Here is an 18,756-nt window from a genome sequence, read left to right as displayed (position 1 = left end):
GAAGCCCGGGCTTACCTGGAGGATGAGGTCTCCTTCCTGAAGCCCACTGTTCTGGGCAGCCAGGCCTGAATCTGTGATGTGCTTGATGAAGATCTGACTGCCCAGTTTGACCCCAAAATCTGTGGGAGGAGGCAGAAAGCAGGCAGGGCCTGGGGTCGAGGCTGCCAGGGGCTCTCAGATCCCAGTCTTTTCACCTGCTCTCTACCATCCTGCCTTCCCGGCTGCTGTCCTGAGGGGACGGGGCAAGCTTCAGCATTTCCAGCAGGCACTCTCCCCCTCAGGTGCCTGTCAGCAGGTGACAGAAGACCTGGCGCCCCATAGCTGGAGATGCAACACACAAGCACCAGGTGGTGCCAAGAGCTGGGAAGATGGAGAAAGCGGGAGGTGGGGAAGGTGGCCTTGGTGGGAAGCGGGGAAGCCATTTGGGATGAGGTGGTCGGGGGACGGCCTCTCTGAGGGGGTGATGTCTGAGCCAGGACTCAGATGAAGCAAGGGAGCAAACCCTGCAAGGGTCTTGGGAAGGTTGTTTCAGGTGGGAAATGGTCTGTGCAAATGCCCTGCGGCAGGGATTCTGATGTCATTGCATGGTGGTCGGCAGTAGGCACCTGAGAAGGGGCAGAGTCTGGGCTGTCCCTTCCGGACACCCTGATGACAACACCAAAAGGGCTTCGGGGTCACAACCCCCAATATTCAATGAGATCACAATGAACGTTTTTCAGGATTATTAAAGTGACGATGTAGGGTAGAGGTCCCAGTGCCATTTGTTACATCGTAATCACAATTCCGAGATCATGATGCTGTCCTTGAATCAAGAGGAGGGGTGAGAGGTCATGTCTCTCTACCTCTGTAGAGGCAGAGGTCTACTGTTCTCTACCTGCGAACACCTTGACAATCTACTGATGTCACGATGTGTGAGCTTCCTGTTTCTCTAAGAACATGCCACAGACTTAGTGCATATAATACAACACAGATTTATCTCACAGTCTGAAATGGGCCTCATGGGACTTAATCCAGGTGTGGGCAGGGCTGGTCCCTCCAGAGGCTCCAAGGGAGCACTGGCTCCTGCCTTTTCCAGCTTCGAGGCACCGTCTGGCTCATGGCCCCTCCCTCAATCCTCACAGCCAGCAGCTCAGCATCTCCCATCTCTCTCTGAGTCTGATCCTTCCCCTCCCTCTCATAAGGACCCTGTGAAGACACTGGGATCCCAGGGAATCTAGGGTCGTCCCCATCTCAGGGGCCTAGCTTAATTGCACATGCAGAGTCCCCTCTGCCCCGAGAGGTGACACGTCCACAGGTCCTGGGATAGGGCGTGGACATCTTTGGGGGCTGTTATTCTGCTGACCACACGCCACACAGAACCGAATGTCAGGGCAGCAATGTGGCCCTTTCCCAGGGACTCCAAGACCCCTGCCAACAATGTAGCCCTAAGGCTCACCATCACTCTCTCTCTTCCGCACCAGCACGGACTTTACGGGCCGCATTTGCACATCTTGCCGCGGCAGCCGCTTGAAGCCGGACACCAGGGCCAGCCCGTTGGCCTCGGAGCCACCACCTGGGCTCCTGCGCCCGTGGCTGCTGGCCCGGCTCCGGCGACCTGCCTTTGGCCGGCGGGAGCGCTCGCCCCAGGAGCGACCAGAGCCGCTGGACGTGTCCCCCTCGTAGCCCTGGCCATGGTCAGCCTCCTCCAAATGCCGCAGCCTGTCTTCCTCATCGGAGTCCTGATGTCCCAGGGAAGAAGTGACCTTGGTGGCGGGCACCTGGACTTTCCGGGGACGCTTCACCGTCTGTTAAGGGAGGCAGAGATGGGTGTGGGGCCAGTTCAAGGCTCTGGCCCATCCCCTGCACAGCCCTGGGGGACTCTGGTCCCTCTGAGCCTCAACATCCAAGCTGTGAAATGGGGACGCAAATCCATTGGCTTGGGGGAAGCTTACATTCATCTGCCCATGGGCAGCAGGATCGGGAATGAGGGGGTGGGGGACTCAGCCAGGACAGAGGTGCTGCTGACAGGAGCTGCCCCTCCCACTCACAATGTTGGCCATCTTTGTGCAGGTCTTGAGTATCTGAATGGCGAAGGTGGAGGTGACACTCTCCATGGAGACCCCGTTCACCATGACAATGTGGTCCCCTGTCCTGAGGGAAAAGGCCAGGTCTCAGGGAGGAGGACTTGCTGGGAGCCCCTCTCCCCAGGCCCTCCCTGAGGGCCCCTGGCAGGTACCCCCAGCTCGACAAGGCCTGGTTCCAAACCATCAGTGTCCCCAGGCTCACAAAGACATCCTTCTGGACCTCAGTTTCCTCATCTGTAAAGTGGGGTTGATCAAAGAACCCACATAATAATGAAATGCAATTGTAGAACAGAAACGGCAATTGCAACTGGCATCTCCACACCCCCTTACTTTTTTTCTAGCCCCCCTCTTCATGCTTTTCTTCCCTTCTCTCTGTTTCACACTTTATTTCTCTCTGAAGCTGGCCCTCAATTCTGAGTATCATGTCACCTGTCAACCACTCGGGCCCAAGAACCATTTTTCCCAAAATAACTCCCAGGAGCCTCCTGTTCCCAAGACTTCAGGATACTGGGTCACTCTCCCTCCAGCCAAAAAGAGGTTTCCAGGATATTTGTTCCAGGAGCGTTCCAGGGCCACATGACCCCGAGAACACAGTCATGCTGCCAGCTTCCAGTCCTCTGTTGTCAGAGCTGGAAGGTGCCAGGCATTTTTTAGCCTCCTGATTCTGGTCCATATAGGTCCCTTTTCTTAACATGCCTGTCCCCTGTAACCCAGCTGCCTTGACACTCACTGTAGCCGGCCCTCAGCTGGCCCTCCAGGCACCACATCGGACACAACCACAGATCCACCGGACCGGTCTCGGCCACCGGAGATTGCAATGCCAAAACCTCGGCGGGGGTCCTGAGAGGGGATGAGAAACAGAACGCGATTTTGCTTTTCACTGGGACAAAGGCCATCCTACAGGGACCAACCCACCATTTCTGTTGGCACCCATGCAGGGAGAGGGAGGTCCCACCTTGCTGATCGTGGCAGTGTACTGTTCCCAGATGGTCAGCTCCTCCATGTCCAACACCTGGAGGGAGGTGACAGGGAAGGTGGGTGTGAGGATTCAGGGGTCTCCATACCTGGGTGGGGACTCTGGCTCTGACACTCTCCTGGCCCAAGCCTGTTGCCTAGTTGCAGTCTCTCCTGAGACCTCAGTTTTTTCATCTGCAAAGTGGACTTAAGTCAGTGGTTCTCAACCCAGAACTGTTCTGCCTCCTCCAGGGGACACTGTGTGGTAACTGTGTGGTATCTGGGATCATCTGTGGTTGTTACAACTAGGCATGCTCCTGGCATCAAGTGGGTGGGGGCTAGGGGTGCTTCTCAAATTCCTTCAGTGCACAGGACAGACCCCACCATAAAGAATCATCCATGGGCTTCCCTGGTGGTACAGTAGATAAGAATCTGCCTGCCAATGCAGGGGACGTGGGTTTGATCCCTGGTCCGGGAAGATTCCATATGCCATAGGGGGCAACTAAGCTCACTACAACTACTGAGCCCACGCATCTAGAGCCTGTGCTCTGCAACAAGAGAAGACACCTCAATGGGAAGACTGTGCAGCGCAATGAAGAGCAGCCCCTGATTGCCGCAACTAGAGAAAACCCACGCATAGCATCAAAGACCCAGAGCAACCAGAAATACAGAAAAAAATAACAAAAAAAGATCCCTTCCCAGATGTTAATGGTGCTGAACTGTACTGGAAACAGAGAAGAGGCAAGTCCTTCTTGCTTTCCCACTGGGAGATCTGATTCGGTGCCTAGGGGGCATCGAGCAAGGCCCACAGGCACAAGGGACTCACTCTGCTCCAGACCCTCAGGCCTCCTCGCCATTCCTCCAACACGCCAGGCCCAGTCCTGCCCCAGGACCTTTGCACACACTTTCTCCTCTGCCTGAAACTCTCATCCACCAGATCTCTACCTGGCTTCCTCCCTCACTTCCTTCTCCCAGCCACCCGGTCTGCAACTGGCCCCCTTCCCAGGCTACAACAGACCAGTTTATCTGCCTCGCCCTGATTCCCAGTTCATAGAACCTGTGATCCCTTGACATTCTCTGAATTTTAAAAATCTGGTCACTGCGCTTCTCCCTCTAGAATGTCTGCTTCAGAAGGCAGAGATTTTTATCTGCTTCGGATTCTATCTACGGAATGATTGAATGAAGTGCTTCCTTTGCACCAGGCTCTTTGCAGTAAGATCTCATTTAATCTGCTCACTAACAGGTGAAATTGCAATACTTTGGCCACCTCATGAGACGAGCTGACTCACTGGAAAAGACTCTGATGCTGGGAAAGGTTGGGGGTGGGAGGAGAAGGGGACGACAGAGAATGAGATGGCTGGATGGCATCACCGACTCTGTGGACATGAGTTTGGGTGAACTCCGGGAGTTGGTGATGGACGGGGGGCCTGGCGTGCTGTGATTCATGGGGTCGCAGAGAGTCGGACACGACTGAGCAACTGAACTGAACTGAACAGGTGTTCTGTTAACAGATATTCTATTATTCATCTGTTATATGATTTTTCCAGTAGTCATGTATGGATGTGAGAGTTGGATCATAAAGAAGGCTGAATGCCAAAGAATTGATGCTTTTGAACTGTGGTTTGGAGAAGACTTTGAGAGTCCCTTTGAACTGCAAGGAGATCAAACCAGTCAATCCTAAAGAAAATCAACCCTGAATATTCATTGGAAGGACTGATGCTGAAGCTGAAGCTCCATTTGGGCCACCTGATGCAAAGAACTGACTCATTGGAAAAGACCCTGATGCTGGGGAAGATTGAAGGCAGGAGGAGAAGGGGACGACAGAGGATGAGATGGATGGATGACATCACCAATTCAATGGACATGAGTTTGAGTAAGTTCTAGGAGATGGTGAAGGACAGGGAAGCCTGGCGTGCTTGCAGTCCGTGGAGTCGCAAAGACTCGGGCACGACTGAGCGACTGAACAACAATCACATATGCGGAAAGCTGGGTCCAGAGAGGGAAAGTCACTTGCCAAGACAACAGAGCAATTAGAGCGTAGGGCTGGGGAGGCGTGGCTTCTGTTATTTTCAAGTCCAGGGTACAGATGAGATCAGAGGCTTTGGTAATAGAGGTCACGCAGCCAACAGAAGGGGGGATGTGGCCCCCACCTATACCTTACTTCTACCTGGATGTGCTGCTGCCCCTGGGGGGCCTTGTAGAAATGATGTCCCCTCCCCACATAGCACAGCAGGTGTGGGGGGATTCCCTGTGCAGTGTGTGGTGTGTTTCCCTGCCTTTTCTTAGAGGTTCCTGGGAGAGCAGCATTCCAGGCTCCAGGGAGGCAGGAAGCTGGAGGAGAAGAGGGAAACAAAGCCGAGGGCAGGGCCTCATGAGCCTTCCTGGCAGCCAGGTCTGCTTTGCACCACCAAGATTCAAATCCTTCAGTCTGCACTTGACTGGCTGTGGTGGCTCTTCTCCAGCCTCATCTTCCTCATCTGTAGAATGGGTACCTCCCTCACTCCCACCGTCCCATCTTTCAGTGCTGAGATGTGAGAAGGGGGCCTGGAGTCTCCCACAAATAGCAGTAGGAGCCTCTGGAGGGACGGCAATGGTTGTAGTGAGAAGTAATAATAATGATTTTTCTCCTCTGTGTAACATTAATAAGCAACACTATTTCGTGAACTGCCAGCGAGCACTATGCAGTACCCATTCCTTTACTCCTGAGCGACCTCAGGAAGCGGCACTGCTTCTATTCCTGCCTTCCTGCCTCACAGGGGAGGAAAAGGAGGCCCAGAGAGTTTCAGTAACTTACTAGTGGTCACACAGCACTACGTGAACCTTGATAGTCTGTCCCATGCCTTTGCTCTCAACCACCTGGTCCCAGCATCCTTCTGTTTTTGTTTTATTCTTTTCCTTCTAAACTCATTTTTTGGAATGAAATCTTTTCACTTGCTCTGATTTTATGTTTGGTGTCATTAAATGATCCCCTTGAATTTTGAGTTCCTGGCTCTGTTTTAAGAATCAGCCCCCAAGGAATCACAGCCCCTGAGGGGGAAGGCACAGGTGGCCAGGGCTTGTTCTGGCTTGTGCAGGTTCACCTCCATGGATACTGGCAGGCTCTCTGACACCCTTAGGGTCACACCTATCCCCACAGCCCACCTCAGCTTAGTTCACCCCCAACCTTTCCCCGGCTGACCCCTGTCCCTGGACACCCTCCCAACATGCATACAGCTGTCCCCTGACACTTGGGTCTCAGCTCAAATGCCACCTCCCCAGGAGGACCTCCTAGACTAGCCAATGTTCTCTGGCATCCTACCACTCCTCTGCTTTATTTATTAGGTTTTACTCGTGGCATCCAAAACCATCTTCAATTACCCTGTCTAATCATCAATTTGTGAGTTTCTGATCTTTCCTCTTGGGTGTGAAGGCTAGGCAGGGCTGTCTATCTGGGTACTTTGCTGATTGGTCCTTCAATCAGCCTCCCTTCCAGGCTTTTGCACATGCTGTACTCCCTGGCAAACTCCTATTCATCCTTCACAGCCCCAGGGGCACTGTCTCTTCCTTCAGGAAATAAGTCCTCAACACCCCCACAAGACACATACATTTCTTGCCTCTTATTATTGAGGCCTGGGAGGTCCCAGTCCACCTGTCTCCCCTACACCCCTGAGTCTGGGGATTCCTAGTAGGCAGGGTTGGGGGCCCTGGGACCCCATCATTGTCCCCACAGGACCGCGTGTGGGGGGAGTTTCCGGAATGCGGTAATGGTAGAATAAAAGGCTGATTTTGCCAGGAACTCCACCAGGTTCTCTGGGAGACAGTGGAGGACAGAGGAGCCTGATGTGCTTCCGTCCATAGGGTCGCAGAGAGTAAGACACGACTTAGCGACTGCACAACCACCACCACCTGCACGTAAGTCCAGAGTTCCTAGCGTCCTCAGCCCCGCCCCTCCAGGTGAGCTCCGAGGGGGCGGGGCCCGGGCCGACATCCCCGCCCCTTGCCACGCGCGGGACAGAAACACCGGAGACGAGAGGCCTCCAGAGGGGGCTGGGCTTACCGAGTCACACCGGCCCGGGAACGTGGTTGCCGGGCTGCTGAGCACTCTCCCCCTCCCCGCCCCCACCTCTGGGAACCACAGCGGGGGTCGGAGTGGGGGAGGGGAGGGGACCTCAAATACTCGAGTTGAGGACGGGATTCTGGGAGCTGCTTCTTGCTGCCTTGAAGGAGAAAGAACTTGCCGGCTCTAGAGCCTCGGGTGGTCTGGCCTGGGGCCAGCCACAGATTTCTCAAGCCAGTTCACCTGTTTACCCCTCTGGGGCCCGACCTGAGATGCAGAAGGGTGGGTGTGACAAAGTCGGTTCAAGCTCCAATACCGGAGAACGAAGCACACTCCCCTCGCCACAGAGCCACGGGGATTCCCTTGCCCAGCCCCGATAGGCCTGCCCGATGCAACAAAACGGGACTCTCAAGTCAGATCCCCCAAGTTAACGACTCTGTATACAGTAGACACTCAATAAATGGTGATCCCCTCTTCCACAGCCTCACTGCCTTCGCCAAAGCCGTTCCAGCCCACAGAGTCCCTGCCTATCATCCCACCCTTAGTGCTCAAGCTCAACTCGGCCCATCCCCCTGGGAAGCTGCACACCTACTATGTACCAGGAGCATTTTTCCCCCTCCTAAAATCCTCCCCACTCCCTTCTATAAAGTGACCATCACCCACTTTATAGACGAGGTTCTCAGAGGCGTGGACTCACTGGCTGGCTCAAAGTTACACAGAAAAATCGGGATTTGAACACCGGTCGGCCTGCTAAGGGACTTCCGAGGTGGCGCTGGTGGTAAACAACCCGACTGCCTATACATGAGACCTGAGAGACGCGGGTTCCATCCCTGGGTCGGAAAGATCCCCTGGAGAAGAGCATGGGATAGAGGAGCCTGGCGGGCTACAGTCCACTGGGTTGCAAACAGTCATACACGACTGAAGTGACTTAGTACACACACGAACGCTATCTGTTAAGGGAGGCAGACCCGGGGCAGAGGGAGCCCCCGAGCGCAGCGTTGGAGGCCAGTGGGCGTAGCCACTCTCCCCGTGCTAGCCTTCACAGTCTCCTGGGCCTCAGTTTCCCCATCTGTTACCTAGGAAGGGGGTGATCTGGGGTCCCGGTCCCGGTCCCAGCCCCGACCCCACCTTGGTCCCCTCCCCCCTCCGGCCCTCCGCGGGCTACTCGCCTGGAATCTCACCGCCATAGTCCACCCTGAGGGCTGTCCAGCGCCTCTGGCCCAGGGCGGGGGGCCTAGAAACAGTCAAAACTGGACGCCACCCTGGCGTGCGCGAGGAGGCTGGGGAGGGTCGCGGCGAAGCAGGTGTCCAGCACTTGCCCTCCTCCCGCCCTTTCCGCCGCCAGGGCTGCACCTGCACTTCTTCCTCCTCTGAGTCCCCTCCTGCCCCGCCTCTGTCCCGACGCGCCTCCGGGACGCCGCCGAGGCCGCCTTCGTTCCCACCCCCCACCACTCCCAACGCAGGATCCAGGCCCTGGGGTGGGAATTCCAGGCCGAGTTTTCCGCCCAGCTGCGCACTAGCCGGCGGCAGGGCTGGAGACCCGCCAGGCGAGGCTGCAAGGAAGGCCAGGCAGGGATTAAGGCCGCGTTTGGAACGGAGCCTATGCTTTGGAAGGTTTTCCATCCAGGAAAACCTATGCCTGTTGAGATTCTGTAGAGAGACGTGTTATGAGTAGGAGCTAGCCAAAGGTCAGAGACTCCCAAGAGTAGTCTTTCTCGGTCACCTCATCTTCAGCAAGTTCACCCGATTTTATTTGATTTTTTCATTTTTGGGAGTCTATTTTAGAGAGGAAACTGAGGCCCAGGGAAACCTGGGGTGAGGTGAAGGGTATGGGCTTTCTGAAGGTGTAGGCTGATATGAGACTTCCCTTTTGATGTCCCCTACAGTGGAGGATCCAGAAAGTTCACAGCAGTCTCCTCTGGGCCTGGCCAGAATCCAGTGTTATCAGTCTGTCTTCACACCTAGCCCTGGATTGGGTCCCCAGCTGGGAAGGGCACGCAGCGGGGACAAGGAAATTCTTTAAGATTCTTGGAGTAAAGGTCATGTTTCCTTCTCCACCCACTGCCTCACCCTCAAGGGACCTGTCTAGGAATAACTGGACCAGAGCAGGAAACCCTCAACCTGGGGGTGTGGAAGGGAGAAAGTCACCTGGGTGGGTGGAGCCACCATTGGCTCTACCCTCACATTCCTTCTTGCTTAAAAAAAAATAGACCCTGAGGCCCAACTGTTTCCTTGCTCCACCCAGGTCAAGGTTGAAGGGGCAAAGCTAGGCATAGACACCCCTTCCCAGCCTCACCCAGTCAAGACTGGGCAGAGAGAAGCTCCAGACTGTGGGAAGAGGGGAGGCAGAGGGGAAAATTAGGGATCAGGGAAGTCTTCCTGGAGGAGGGGGCATTGCCACTGGGGTTTGGAAGGTTGGATATTGCTGTTGTTGTTCAGTTACTAAGTCGTGTCCGACTCTTTGCCACCCCATGGAGCGCAGCATGCCAGGCTTCCCTGTCCTTCACCATCTCCCTGAGTTTGCTCAAACTCACGTCCATTGAGTCGATGATGCTGTCTATCCATCTCTTCCTCTGTCATCCCCTTATTCTCTTGCCCTCAGTCTTTTCCAGCATCTTTCCCAATCAGTCAGCTCTTCTCATCAGGTGGCCAAAGTATCGGAGCTTCAGCAACAGTCCTTTCATTGAATATTCAGGGTTGATTTCCTTCAGGACTGACAGGTTTGATCTCCTTGCAGTCCAAGGGACTCCCCAGAGTCTTCTCTGGCACCACAGTTTGAAAACATTAATTTGTGATCAGCTTTCTTTATGGTCCAACTCTCACCTCCATACATGTCTACTGGAAAAATCAGATTTGACTATATAGACCTTTGTTGACAAAGTGATATCTCTGCTTTTTGATACACTGTCTAGGCTTATCATAGCTTTTCTGCCAAGGAGCAAGTGTCTTTTAATTTCATGGCTGCAGTTACTGTCTGCAGTAATTTTGGAATCCAAGAAAATAAAGCCCTTCACTGTTTCCATTGTTTCCCCATCTATTTGCCATGAAGTGATGGGACCAGATGCCATGATCTTAGTTTTCTGAATGTTGAGCTTTAAGCCAACTTTTTCACTCTCCTCTTTCACATTCATCAAGAGGCTGTTTAGTTCCTCTTCACTTTCTGCCATGAGGGTGGAGTCATCTGCCTATCGGAGGTTGTTGCTATTTCTCTTGGCAATCTGTTTCAGCTTGTGATTCACCCAGCCCAGCAAGAAGGCTGGATAAGAATTTGCCAAATGTGCAAGAACACAATCAAAACCTTTAAGGCCCCCAAGGCTGACGTCTCACCTCTCCCCAAAACACTAGTCTAGAGATCCCAGTTAGCCAGAATTTACCCCTCAAGGGTGCCCAAAGGCTTCCAAGGCAATAACCCTTTGCAAGAGCCCCCTTCTAAGGACGTATTTGCACCCTCATATGTAAATCAGTGTTAGTTGCTCAGTCGTGTCCAACTGTTTGCGACTGCATGGACTGTAAGCCTGCCAGGCTACTCTGTCCATGGAATTCTCCAGGCAACAATGGAGTGGGTAGCCATTCCCTTCTCCAGGAGATCTCAACCCAGGGATCAAATCCAGGTGGCCTGCATTGCAGGCAGATTCTTTACCATCTGAGCCAACCTCAGCCTTTTCCGATGTGACCTTGGGCCACCAGCAGGTGACCTTGGGCCAAACACAAAATGATTTTAGGAAGAAGAAGGTCAAGCTTTTTTAAAAAAAATAGATGTATATTTGCTTTAATGAGTTACAGGAAAAACATAAATAAATTTTCCACTGCCACATGTATATAGAAATTCATGGCTGCGATTACTGGGGAGGAGTTACTGATTGGGATATAGGTATGGCAAAATCAGACAAGCAGGCTGTCTCATGCTTAAGGAGTGTTAGCTTTGCTGCAGCCACTGTTACACAGGTATCCACGTGCCCATTTGCAACTGAGGAAATTGAGACCAGGTGTGTCACATAGCGGGCCCAACTAGAAGAGCTGGATTGGCTCTGTTCGATGCCACACCCCTAACTCTATAAGCAGGGTGATTTACCCCTCACTCGCCCTCAAAACCCCACTTTAATATCTGAAGACATTTTTAGTAGACACTGTTGGCATTGAGTGGACTTCCCAGGTGATTTAGTGGTAAAGAAAAATCCACCTGGCAATGCAGGAGATGTGGGTTCCATCCCTGGGTCAGGAAGATCCCTTGGAGGGAGAAATCACAACCCACTCCAGTATTCTTGCCTGTAGAATCCCATGGACAGAGGGAGCCTGACAGGCTACAGTCCATGGGGTCACAAAGAGTTGGACACAACTGAGCATGCGCACACTCCTGTTGGCATGAAGTGGACAGAGGCCAGGGATGCTGTTCACCACCACCAAGTGCCCAGGACAGCCCCACCCCAGAGAACCATCCAGCCCCAAAAGTCAATAGTGCTGAGGTAGAGAAGCCCCATTTTAAAGCCCTCTAAGAAGGGGGATAACCACTCCAAGATACACGGCATTCCTTCAGCCACCTCATATACTTCATCCCCTGCTCAAGAACACTCAGCGGCTCCCCAATATCCATGAGATACCCTGTACTCAAATACGGGGCTTTGGAGGAGGGTGTGTCCAGTGCTTCCTCACAGAGGTAGGGTCATTCATGCATTCATTTTCTCACCTATTCAGTCGTTCATGCAAAAAAATATTTCAAGCCTTTGTTAGGCACCAGGTGAAGGAGGAAGTGAGCGGGTAAGGAAGTCCCGCCTGAACTTGCAGTGCTGATTTCCACCAGGAGGAGGCAGTGTGCACATGGCCTGAAGTGATGTTGGAGTGGGGAGGATACTAGGAACCTGGGGGATGACCCTTCTCTGCCCTTCTGAGCGCCTGAGGAGGAAACTGAGGCTCAAAAGGGGTGGGGCCAGGGCTGAGGTCTCCCTGAGTGGTGGCCACCAGGAAGGGTGGGAACCTGGAGGGAGGGAGTAGTGGTCATCCATCCACGCCTGAGGCTTAAAGCCTCCCTGGTGGAGGCTGCTTCACTGGGCTGCAGGAGGTGGAGGTCTTATTTGTGGTCAAACAGGTCTGACCAGAAGCCAAGAATGAAGCTGTTCAGCCACCTGGCTGGGCGCTGGCTCATTCAATTACTGAGCACCCACTGTGTACACCCAGCTCCTACACAGGCCCTGCCCTAAAGAAGGCTGAGCACCGAAGAATTGATGCTTTTGAATTGTAGTGTTGGAAAAGACTCTTGGGAGTCCCTTGGACAGCATGGTAATCAAACCAATAAATCCTAAAGGAAATAAACCCTGAATATTCATTGGGAGGACTGATGTTGAAGCTCCAATACTTTGGCCATCTGATGCAAAGAGCTGACTCATTGGAAAAGACCCTGAGGCTGGGAAAGATTGAGGGCAGGAGGAGGAGAGTATGAGACAGTTGGATGGCATCATCGACTCAGTGGACATGAGTTTGAGCAAATTCTAGGAGATAGTGAAGGACAGGGAAGCCTAGCGTGCTGCAGTCCATGGGGTCGCAAAGAGCCGCACACGACCGATCACTGAATGACAACAAAAGGAAGCCCAGGGCCCTCAGGGAAGATAGACAATGGTCTAATCTTCAGGTAGCAGAAATGAAATGTCCAATCTAGATTTCTGAGAGCACCTACACAGAGACACAGCTGGTCTGGGGACTCCTGGAGGGCTTCTCTGAGGAGGTGTTACTGAGATTAATAGGAGTGACCTAAGCGAGAGGGATCTGGGAGGAGGTAACAGCTAGACCTGAAGGAGGTAAGGGAGGCACCATGGGAGAGCTGGGTGGATAGCCAGTGCAAAGGCCCTGGGGCAGGACTGGGTCTAGAGTGTTGGAGGAACAGTGAGGAAGACCTTGTGGCTGGAGCAGAGTGAGTGAGGGAGAGAGAAGGAGGAAGGGAGGGCAGGGAGGAGAAGGGGCTTTTGGCCCCAGGGAGGTGGGACCCAGGAGGGCGACGGGCAGAGGAAGGGCCGGGGCCTGACTCAGGGGCCCACTGGCGCCTTCTGGGGGCCCACCGCTAGGACGACAGACAGAGTGGCGGGGCCGAAGCTAGGGAAGCTGTGAGCCCAAACCCAGAGGCCCTGCAAAAAAAAAAATGTTTTAAATCAAGTTTTATTTTGGGAGAATTCCCTGGCTGTCAATTGACTAGGACCCTGTGCTTTCACTGCCTGAGGGCCCAGGTTCAATCCCTGGTCAGGGAAATAAGATTCCAGAAGCTGTGATGCCAAAAAAACCAAGACATTTTATTTTGGACCTTTTAATTTATTTATTTAATTTTGGCCATGCTTCTAGTGGGATCTTAGTTCCCCAACCAGGGATTGATCTCAGGTCCTCGGACAATGAAAGAGGGGAGGCCTAACCACTGGACCAACAGGGAACTTCCCGGACCATTTTTAAACTGATAGAAACGGTGCAGATGTAATTCAGAGAGTCCCCCTATGCTTCTCACCCAGTTTCTGCCAACATCATTTTACATGACCACGATGTACCTGCCAAAACTAAGACACCACAGTCTCATCACTGCTAACTACACCCCAGGCTGCGTTCAGGTTTTACTGCTCAGGTTTACTGCTCAGGTTTTACTGCACCAGGACCCCGTTTAGCATCTCACAGTGTGTCTGGTCCTCACATCTCCTCGGGCTCCACTCCCCCTTGTTCCATGGACCTTTCCAGTCTGGAGGAGACCAGGCAGGGGCTCTGCACACTACTCCTCATTTGGGGTTTCTCCAGTGCTTTCCTCGTGCCTGGACTGGGGTTATGGGTTCAGGCAGAGGGCATGGGAGGAAGGGCAGATTCTGGGGTGCAGCCGGCTTGTGGATGCTCACAACACTGAGGTATGTCCCAGCGGTTGGCACTGTGAGGGCGCTGGAGCAACACTTTGATGTTGGAAGGAGGGGGGTGAAGACCCTTCTGGGGGCAGCTGCAGGGGGGCTCACAGAGTGTGTTCCCCTATCGCCTGCCTCCTGGGTGGGAGGAGGCCCACCACAGCAAGCAGAGCAATGCCTGTTGAGAATCCCAGCCTCTCTACTTCCAGCCTCAGTTTTCTCATCTGTATAATGGGAACTGCTTCTGCCTTTGAGCGCTATGATTGGGAAGGTCCACAAACTAAAGCAGCTGGCACGTAGCCAGTGCACAGAAGGGCTTGCCTGGGTGCTCTCTGTGGCTCCATCCCAACTTGGGTCAGGAGGAGGGAAATAACCCCTAGTAGGAAAAAATGAAGTGAATTATGGTGTGCCCCAGGGCTGGATAGGGACCATCCACAGAAATGTCAACTTTGAGGTTTCATCCTTTGGTGCAATGGCTGAGGGAAGCACCCACACCCCTGATACCTGCATCCCTGTCTCCAGTCTGGCTTCTGCACTTGTGCCCCAGCCAGCTCCCCCCGCTACATCCCATGAAAGGTCCCTCATGACCCCAGTTTGCTAGGGGTCTTATCTGCTTTGTGACTGAGCCAGCCACACCTGGAATCTGTCCTTCTAAAGTGCACAGTACTGGTCTTTCTACTCTGCTCAGAATCTTAGGTGGTTCCCCATGAGCTATTCATTCCTTTATGGAGCACCCACTGCATACCAGGCACTATACTAGGAACTCAGGACACTGCAGAGGTAGACCTCACAGACTTTCAGAGCAGACATGCAACTAATAGTCTGAGGGACTTTCCTGGCTGTCCAGTGGTTAAGGCTTTGAACTTCCACTGTACGGGATGTGGGTTTGAGCCCTGGTCAGATGTTGTGTATCTCAACCAAAATAAATAAATAAGCAGAACAGTGTCAACAATCAGTGTGTGGCTAAAAAGCTGTGGCTTTAGCTCAAGAACATTCCAAAGTTCCTTAGCCTTTGGTCAAGGATATTTATTGAGCATCTGATCAATGCCAGACTCTGGGCACTCTTCTTAGCTATCTGTGCTTCTGATGGTCTTCAAATTATTTTACATCCCTGAAGATTACAGGAATGGCTTCCCTGGTGGCTCAATGGTAAAGAGTCCACCTGCCAATGCAGGAGACTTGGGTTTGATCCCTGGGTCAGGAAGATCCCCTGGAAGAGGAAATGACAACCGACTCCAGTATTCTCACCTGGGAAATTCCATGGACAGAGGAGCCTGGCGGGCTACAGTCCATGGGGTTGCAAAACATCAAACATGACTTAACGACTTCACAACAGCAACAACAAAGTTACAGGAAACTGGTAACATTGCAAAAGATTCTTGTCCATAGACATATAAATGAATTTTGTCCTGTGGAGACTATTGATTATTGTCCTGTGGTTATTGACCAGTTTTATAACTATTTGTTATTTCATTTCAGCCTTGATTGCCTGTATGTGTTCTTTCTTAATAGTCTCTCCTTTAAGCAAGTTGTAAGATATTATTAGTTCCTGTATTAATTAATGAGTTAAGTAAACTCATAAAGCACTGTTTGTTTTATTTTTAAATATTTATTTTTATTTGTTTATCTGGCTGCCCCAGGTCTTAGTTGCAGCATGTGGGATCTAGTTTACTGACCAGGGATTGAACCCAGGCCCTCTGAATCGGGAGCATGGAGTCTTAGCCACTGGACCACCAGGGAAGGCCATGTTTGTTTTATATTATAATCATGCTTTTATATTATTTTGAAAAAAAATCCTTTACCTCTATTACACTGAAAGCCTTCACTCTAGCATTCAAGGCTTCTCTCTCAAGTAATTTCCACCTACTCCCTCTTACCTGTTAACATCTTCAAGTCCCAGAACATTCTTCCCACTTTTCTTCCTAATCACCCTGAACCCTGTCTTTCATATGTCAGCAAGCCCTCTTAGTTTTCCAAAAATGTGTTCAGAATCCACCAACTTCTTTCTCTTTCTGAGCCTCCACCTGGTTCAGCCCATCCTTGCCCACCTGGACCAGCAGAGCCCACTCCTCCAGGTCCCTGATTCCACCCTCACCCTCCGCAGTCTGTCCTCCCTGCAGCAGCCACCAGATGGCAACCGTGAGCGCCAGAGTCAGGCGCCACCCCTCCTCTGCTCGCAGCTCTCCAGGTCTCCCACCTCCGTAAGCATAAAAGCCAGAGTCCTTCCGGAGGCTCACAACGTCCTGCAGGACGTGTCCCGTCCCCTCCAGGCTTTCCCCTTGTCTCTTTCTCTCCCCTCTATCCACCCACAGAGGCCTCCCAGCTGTTCTGCCAGGCACAATCCTGCCCCAGGGCCTTTGCACAGGCTGTGTTTTGCGCTTGGAATGCCCCTCCCCCAACTACTCCATTCAAGTCTCTGCTCAAATGTCCCCTTCTTAATGAGTTCACGAAATTACAAGACGTCCGTTCCTGGAAGAAAAGCTATGACAAACCTAGACCTTGTATTAAAAAGCAGAGGTATTACTTTGTCGCCCTGGGCCGAAAAAGCTATGATTTTTCCAATAATCATGTATGGATATAAGAGTTGAACCATAAAGAAGGCTGAGCACTGAAAAATTGATGCTTTCAAATTGTGGTGTTGGAGACGACTCTTGAGTCCCTTGGACTGCAAAGAGATCCAACCAGTCAATCCTAAAGGAAATCAACCCTGAATATTCATTGGAAGGACTGATGCTGAAGCTGAACTTCCAATACTCTGGCCACCTGATGTGAAGAACTGACTCACTGGAAAAGACCTTGATGCTGGGAAAGATTGAAGGCAGGAGGAGAATGGGGCAACAGAAGACGAGATGGTTGGATGGCATCACTGACTCAATGGACATAGTTTGAGCAAGCTCCAGGAGATAATGAAGGACAGGGAAGCCTGGCATGCTGCCAGGGGTCCATGGGGTCACAAAGAGTCAGACATAACAGAGCAACTGAAAAGCAACGAGTTTTCCCCTGATCTTTCTACTTAGGATTGTGAAATACCTCCCTGCCTGTTTGGCTCCTATCCCTGCAACCCACTCCAGTACTCTTGCCTAGAGAATTCCGTGGACAGAGGAGACTGGTGGGCAGCTGTCCATGAGGTCGCACAGAGTCAGACATGACTGAAGCGACTTAGCATGCATGCATGCATTGGAGAAGTCAATGGCAACCCACTCCAGTATTCTTGCCTGGAGAATCCCAGGGACAGAGGAGCCTGGTGGGCTGCCGTCTATGGGGTCGCAGAGTCGGACACGACTGAAGCGACTTAGCAGCAGCAGCAGCAGCTGTACCTCTTTCACTTTTTTTTTTCTGTAAGACTGACCATCTTCTAACCCAGGATATAGTTTACTTCCTTATTGTCTCTTGTTTCTTGTCTGTCTTCCTCCACTAAAACACAAGCCCCACCAGAGCAGGGATCTTTGTTTCTCTTGATTGCCCCTTGAATCCCCAAGGCTGAGAATAGCACACGGCATGCGGTAGTGGGTACTCCTTAAATGCAGGTCATTCGCTGGGCAGCCCCTCCTCCCAGGCATGATCTCGGCTAATCTCAGCCCATTCCAAAGGGTGTCAGGCTCCGCCTTGAGCAAACACAGCTTCCCTGGCACCAGGCCAGACCTGAGGAGGAAGAACAGGAACCCAGACTCCCGCAGTGGACTTTCCTCAGAACCGGGGCCACAAGGAAGCCCTGAGCCAGGGAGGCAGGGCTCTAACAAGATGCTGAAACTGGGGTATTGGATGGGGCGGGGGGCTTAGGCAGCCCCCACACCTCCCCAACTCTCCGCATTTTCACTCCTATCAGGCTGAGAGCCCTACTTTCCTGTGCAGCCCAGGGCAGGTGGCTGCCCATCTCTGAGCCTGGATTTGACCTCTGCAAAACAGGAAGGCAATGAGATGTTGCCACTGGTTTGGCATTCTGATTTTGGGGGGGCAGTTTACCCTGCCCCTTGCATGATTGGGAATCTATTACGTGCTCTAGCATATGCTATTCTCAGCAGTCCTGCGACATGGTATCTCTAATTATACCCATTTCACAGAGTGGAAAACTGAAGTCAGATCTCTCTGACTTCATGGGGTTTTCTCTCTCCAAACCCCAGTCGAGGTATATTCCCTCCTAACCCCTCAGACCCTGAATCTTAGCATCTCTGTTTCCCAGGAGTGACTCCAAACGCCAGCCGCCCCACCCCCCATACCCTGCAACTGGGACGCTCATGCATTCTGAGCCCCAGAGGGCCCTCTTCATCTCAGACAAAGAGCTTTGAGGTGCAATCAAACACTTGGCTGGCTAGGACGCGCTCTTTGTCCTGAACATTTTGGGAGAAAATGACCCAGAAAAGCTTCTGCCACTGGACTCCTGTCTTCTCGGGGGTCTAATCTTCCTTTGCCTGGAAAACATCCTGGCTTCTTGCCCACAGTGTGCTCTGCAGACTTTTGTGGCCACCATCCACCCACGCAATGCTTCATTTCTCTGTAGGGAGATTTAACCCAGAGAAGAAATTGAGATAAGGAGATAAGCCCTCCTTCCCCAGGACCCTTGTCACCCCTGGCTCCAGCAGCAGGGGTCGGGGAGACGAGATGCAACTGTCTGAAAACTTGGGGGCCTCTTAAGAAGTTCCAGGAGGTCCAGATACCAACCAGGTGCCAGTTTGTCTCACCTGCCACCTCCCTGCCAGCCTCCCCTCCTCAGTTTGGGGGATCAGAGGCCAGTTGGTACCCCCTCAGCCTCCCTGAAAGAGCCTGGGCCAACAATGACCCTCTGAAGTCTGTGGCTGAGGCGTCCTGGGCAGGCTGCCAGGGGCAGTAACTGCCGGCCAGATAATCC

General features: G+C 52.6%; 1 protein-coding gene across 5 annotated transcripts in view; it reads right to left on the bottom strand.

Annotated features, from left to right (window-relative positions):
- The window catches only part of TJP3 (tight junction protein 3), a 38,441-nt gene that overhangs the window by 12,097 nt on the left and 7,588 nt on the right, over positions 1-18,756 (bottom strand). For 3 of the 5 annotated variants that reach the window (XM_088838884.1, XM_088838885.1, XM_088838887.1), the window contains exons 2-6: positions 3,019-3,075; positions 2,794-2,903; positions 2,028-2,130; positions 1,436-1,784; positions 16-119 (exon numbers count right to left, since the gene is read on the bottom strand). In XM_088838884.1, coding sequence (XP_088695010.1) covers positions 16-119; positions 1,436-1,784; positions 2,028-2,130; positions 2,794-2,903; positions 3,019-3,066 — 714 coding nt within the window. In that variant the 5' untranslated portion in view covers positions 3,067-3,075. Of the gene's footprint in view, positions 1-15; positions 120-1,435; positions 1,785-2,027; positions 2,131-2,793; positions 2,904-3,018; positions 3,076-8,222; positions 8,431-18,756 lie in introns of those variants that run through there. The other 2 variants (XM_088838886.1, XM_055429196.2) reach the window with 2 other exon arrangements.

The sequence above is a fragment of the Moschus berezovskii genome, chromosome 8 (assembly GCF_049115385.1).
Source record: "Moschus berezovskii isolate FMDL1 chromosome 8, NW_MosBer_1.0, whole genome shotgun sequence".
Classification (NCBI taxonomy): Eukaryota; Metazoa; Chordata; class Mammalia; order Artiodactyla; family Moschidae; genus Moschus; species Moschus berezovskii.
Note: the sequence above shows the minus strand (reverse complement) of the source record. Positions and strands in the feature narration are given on the sequence as shown.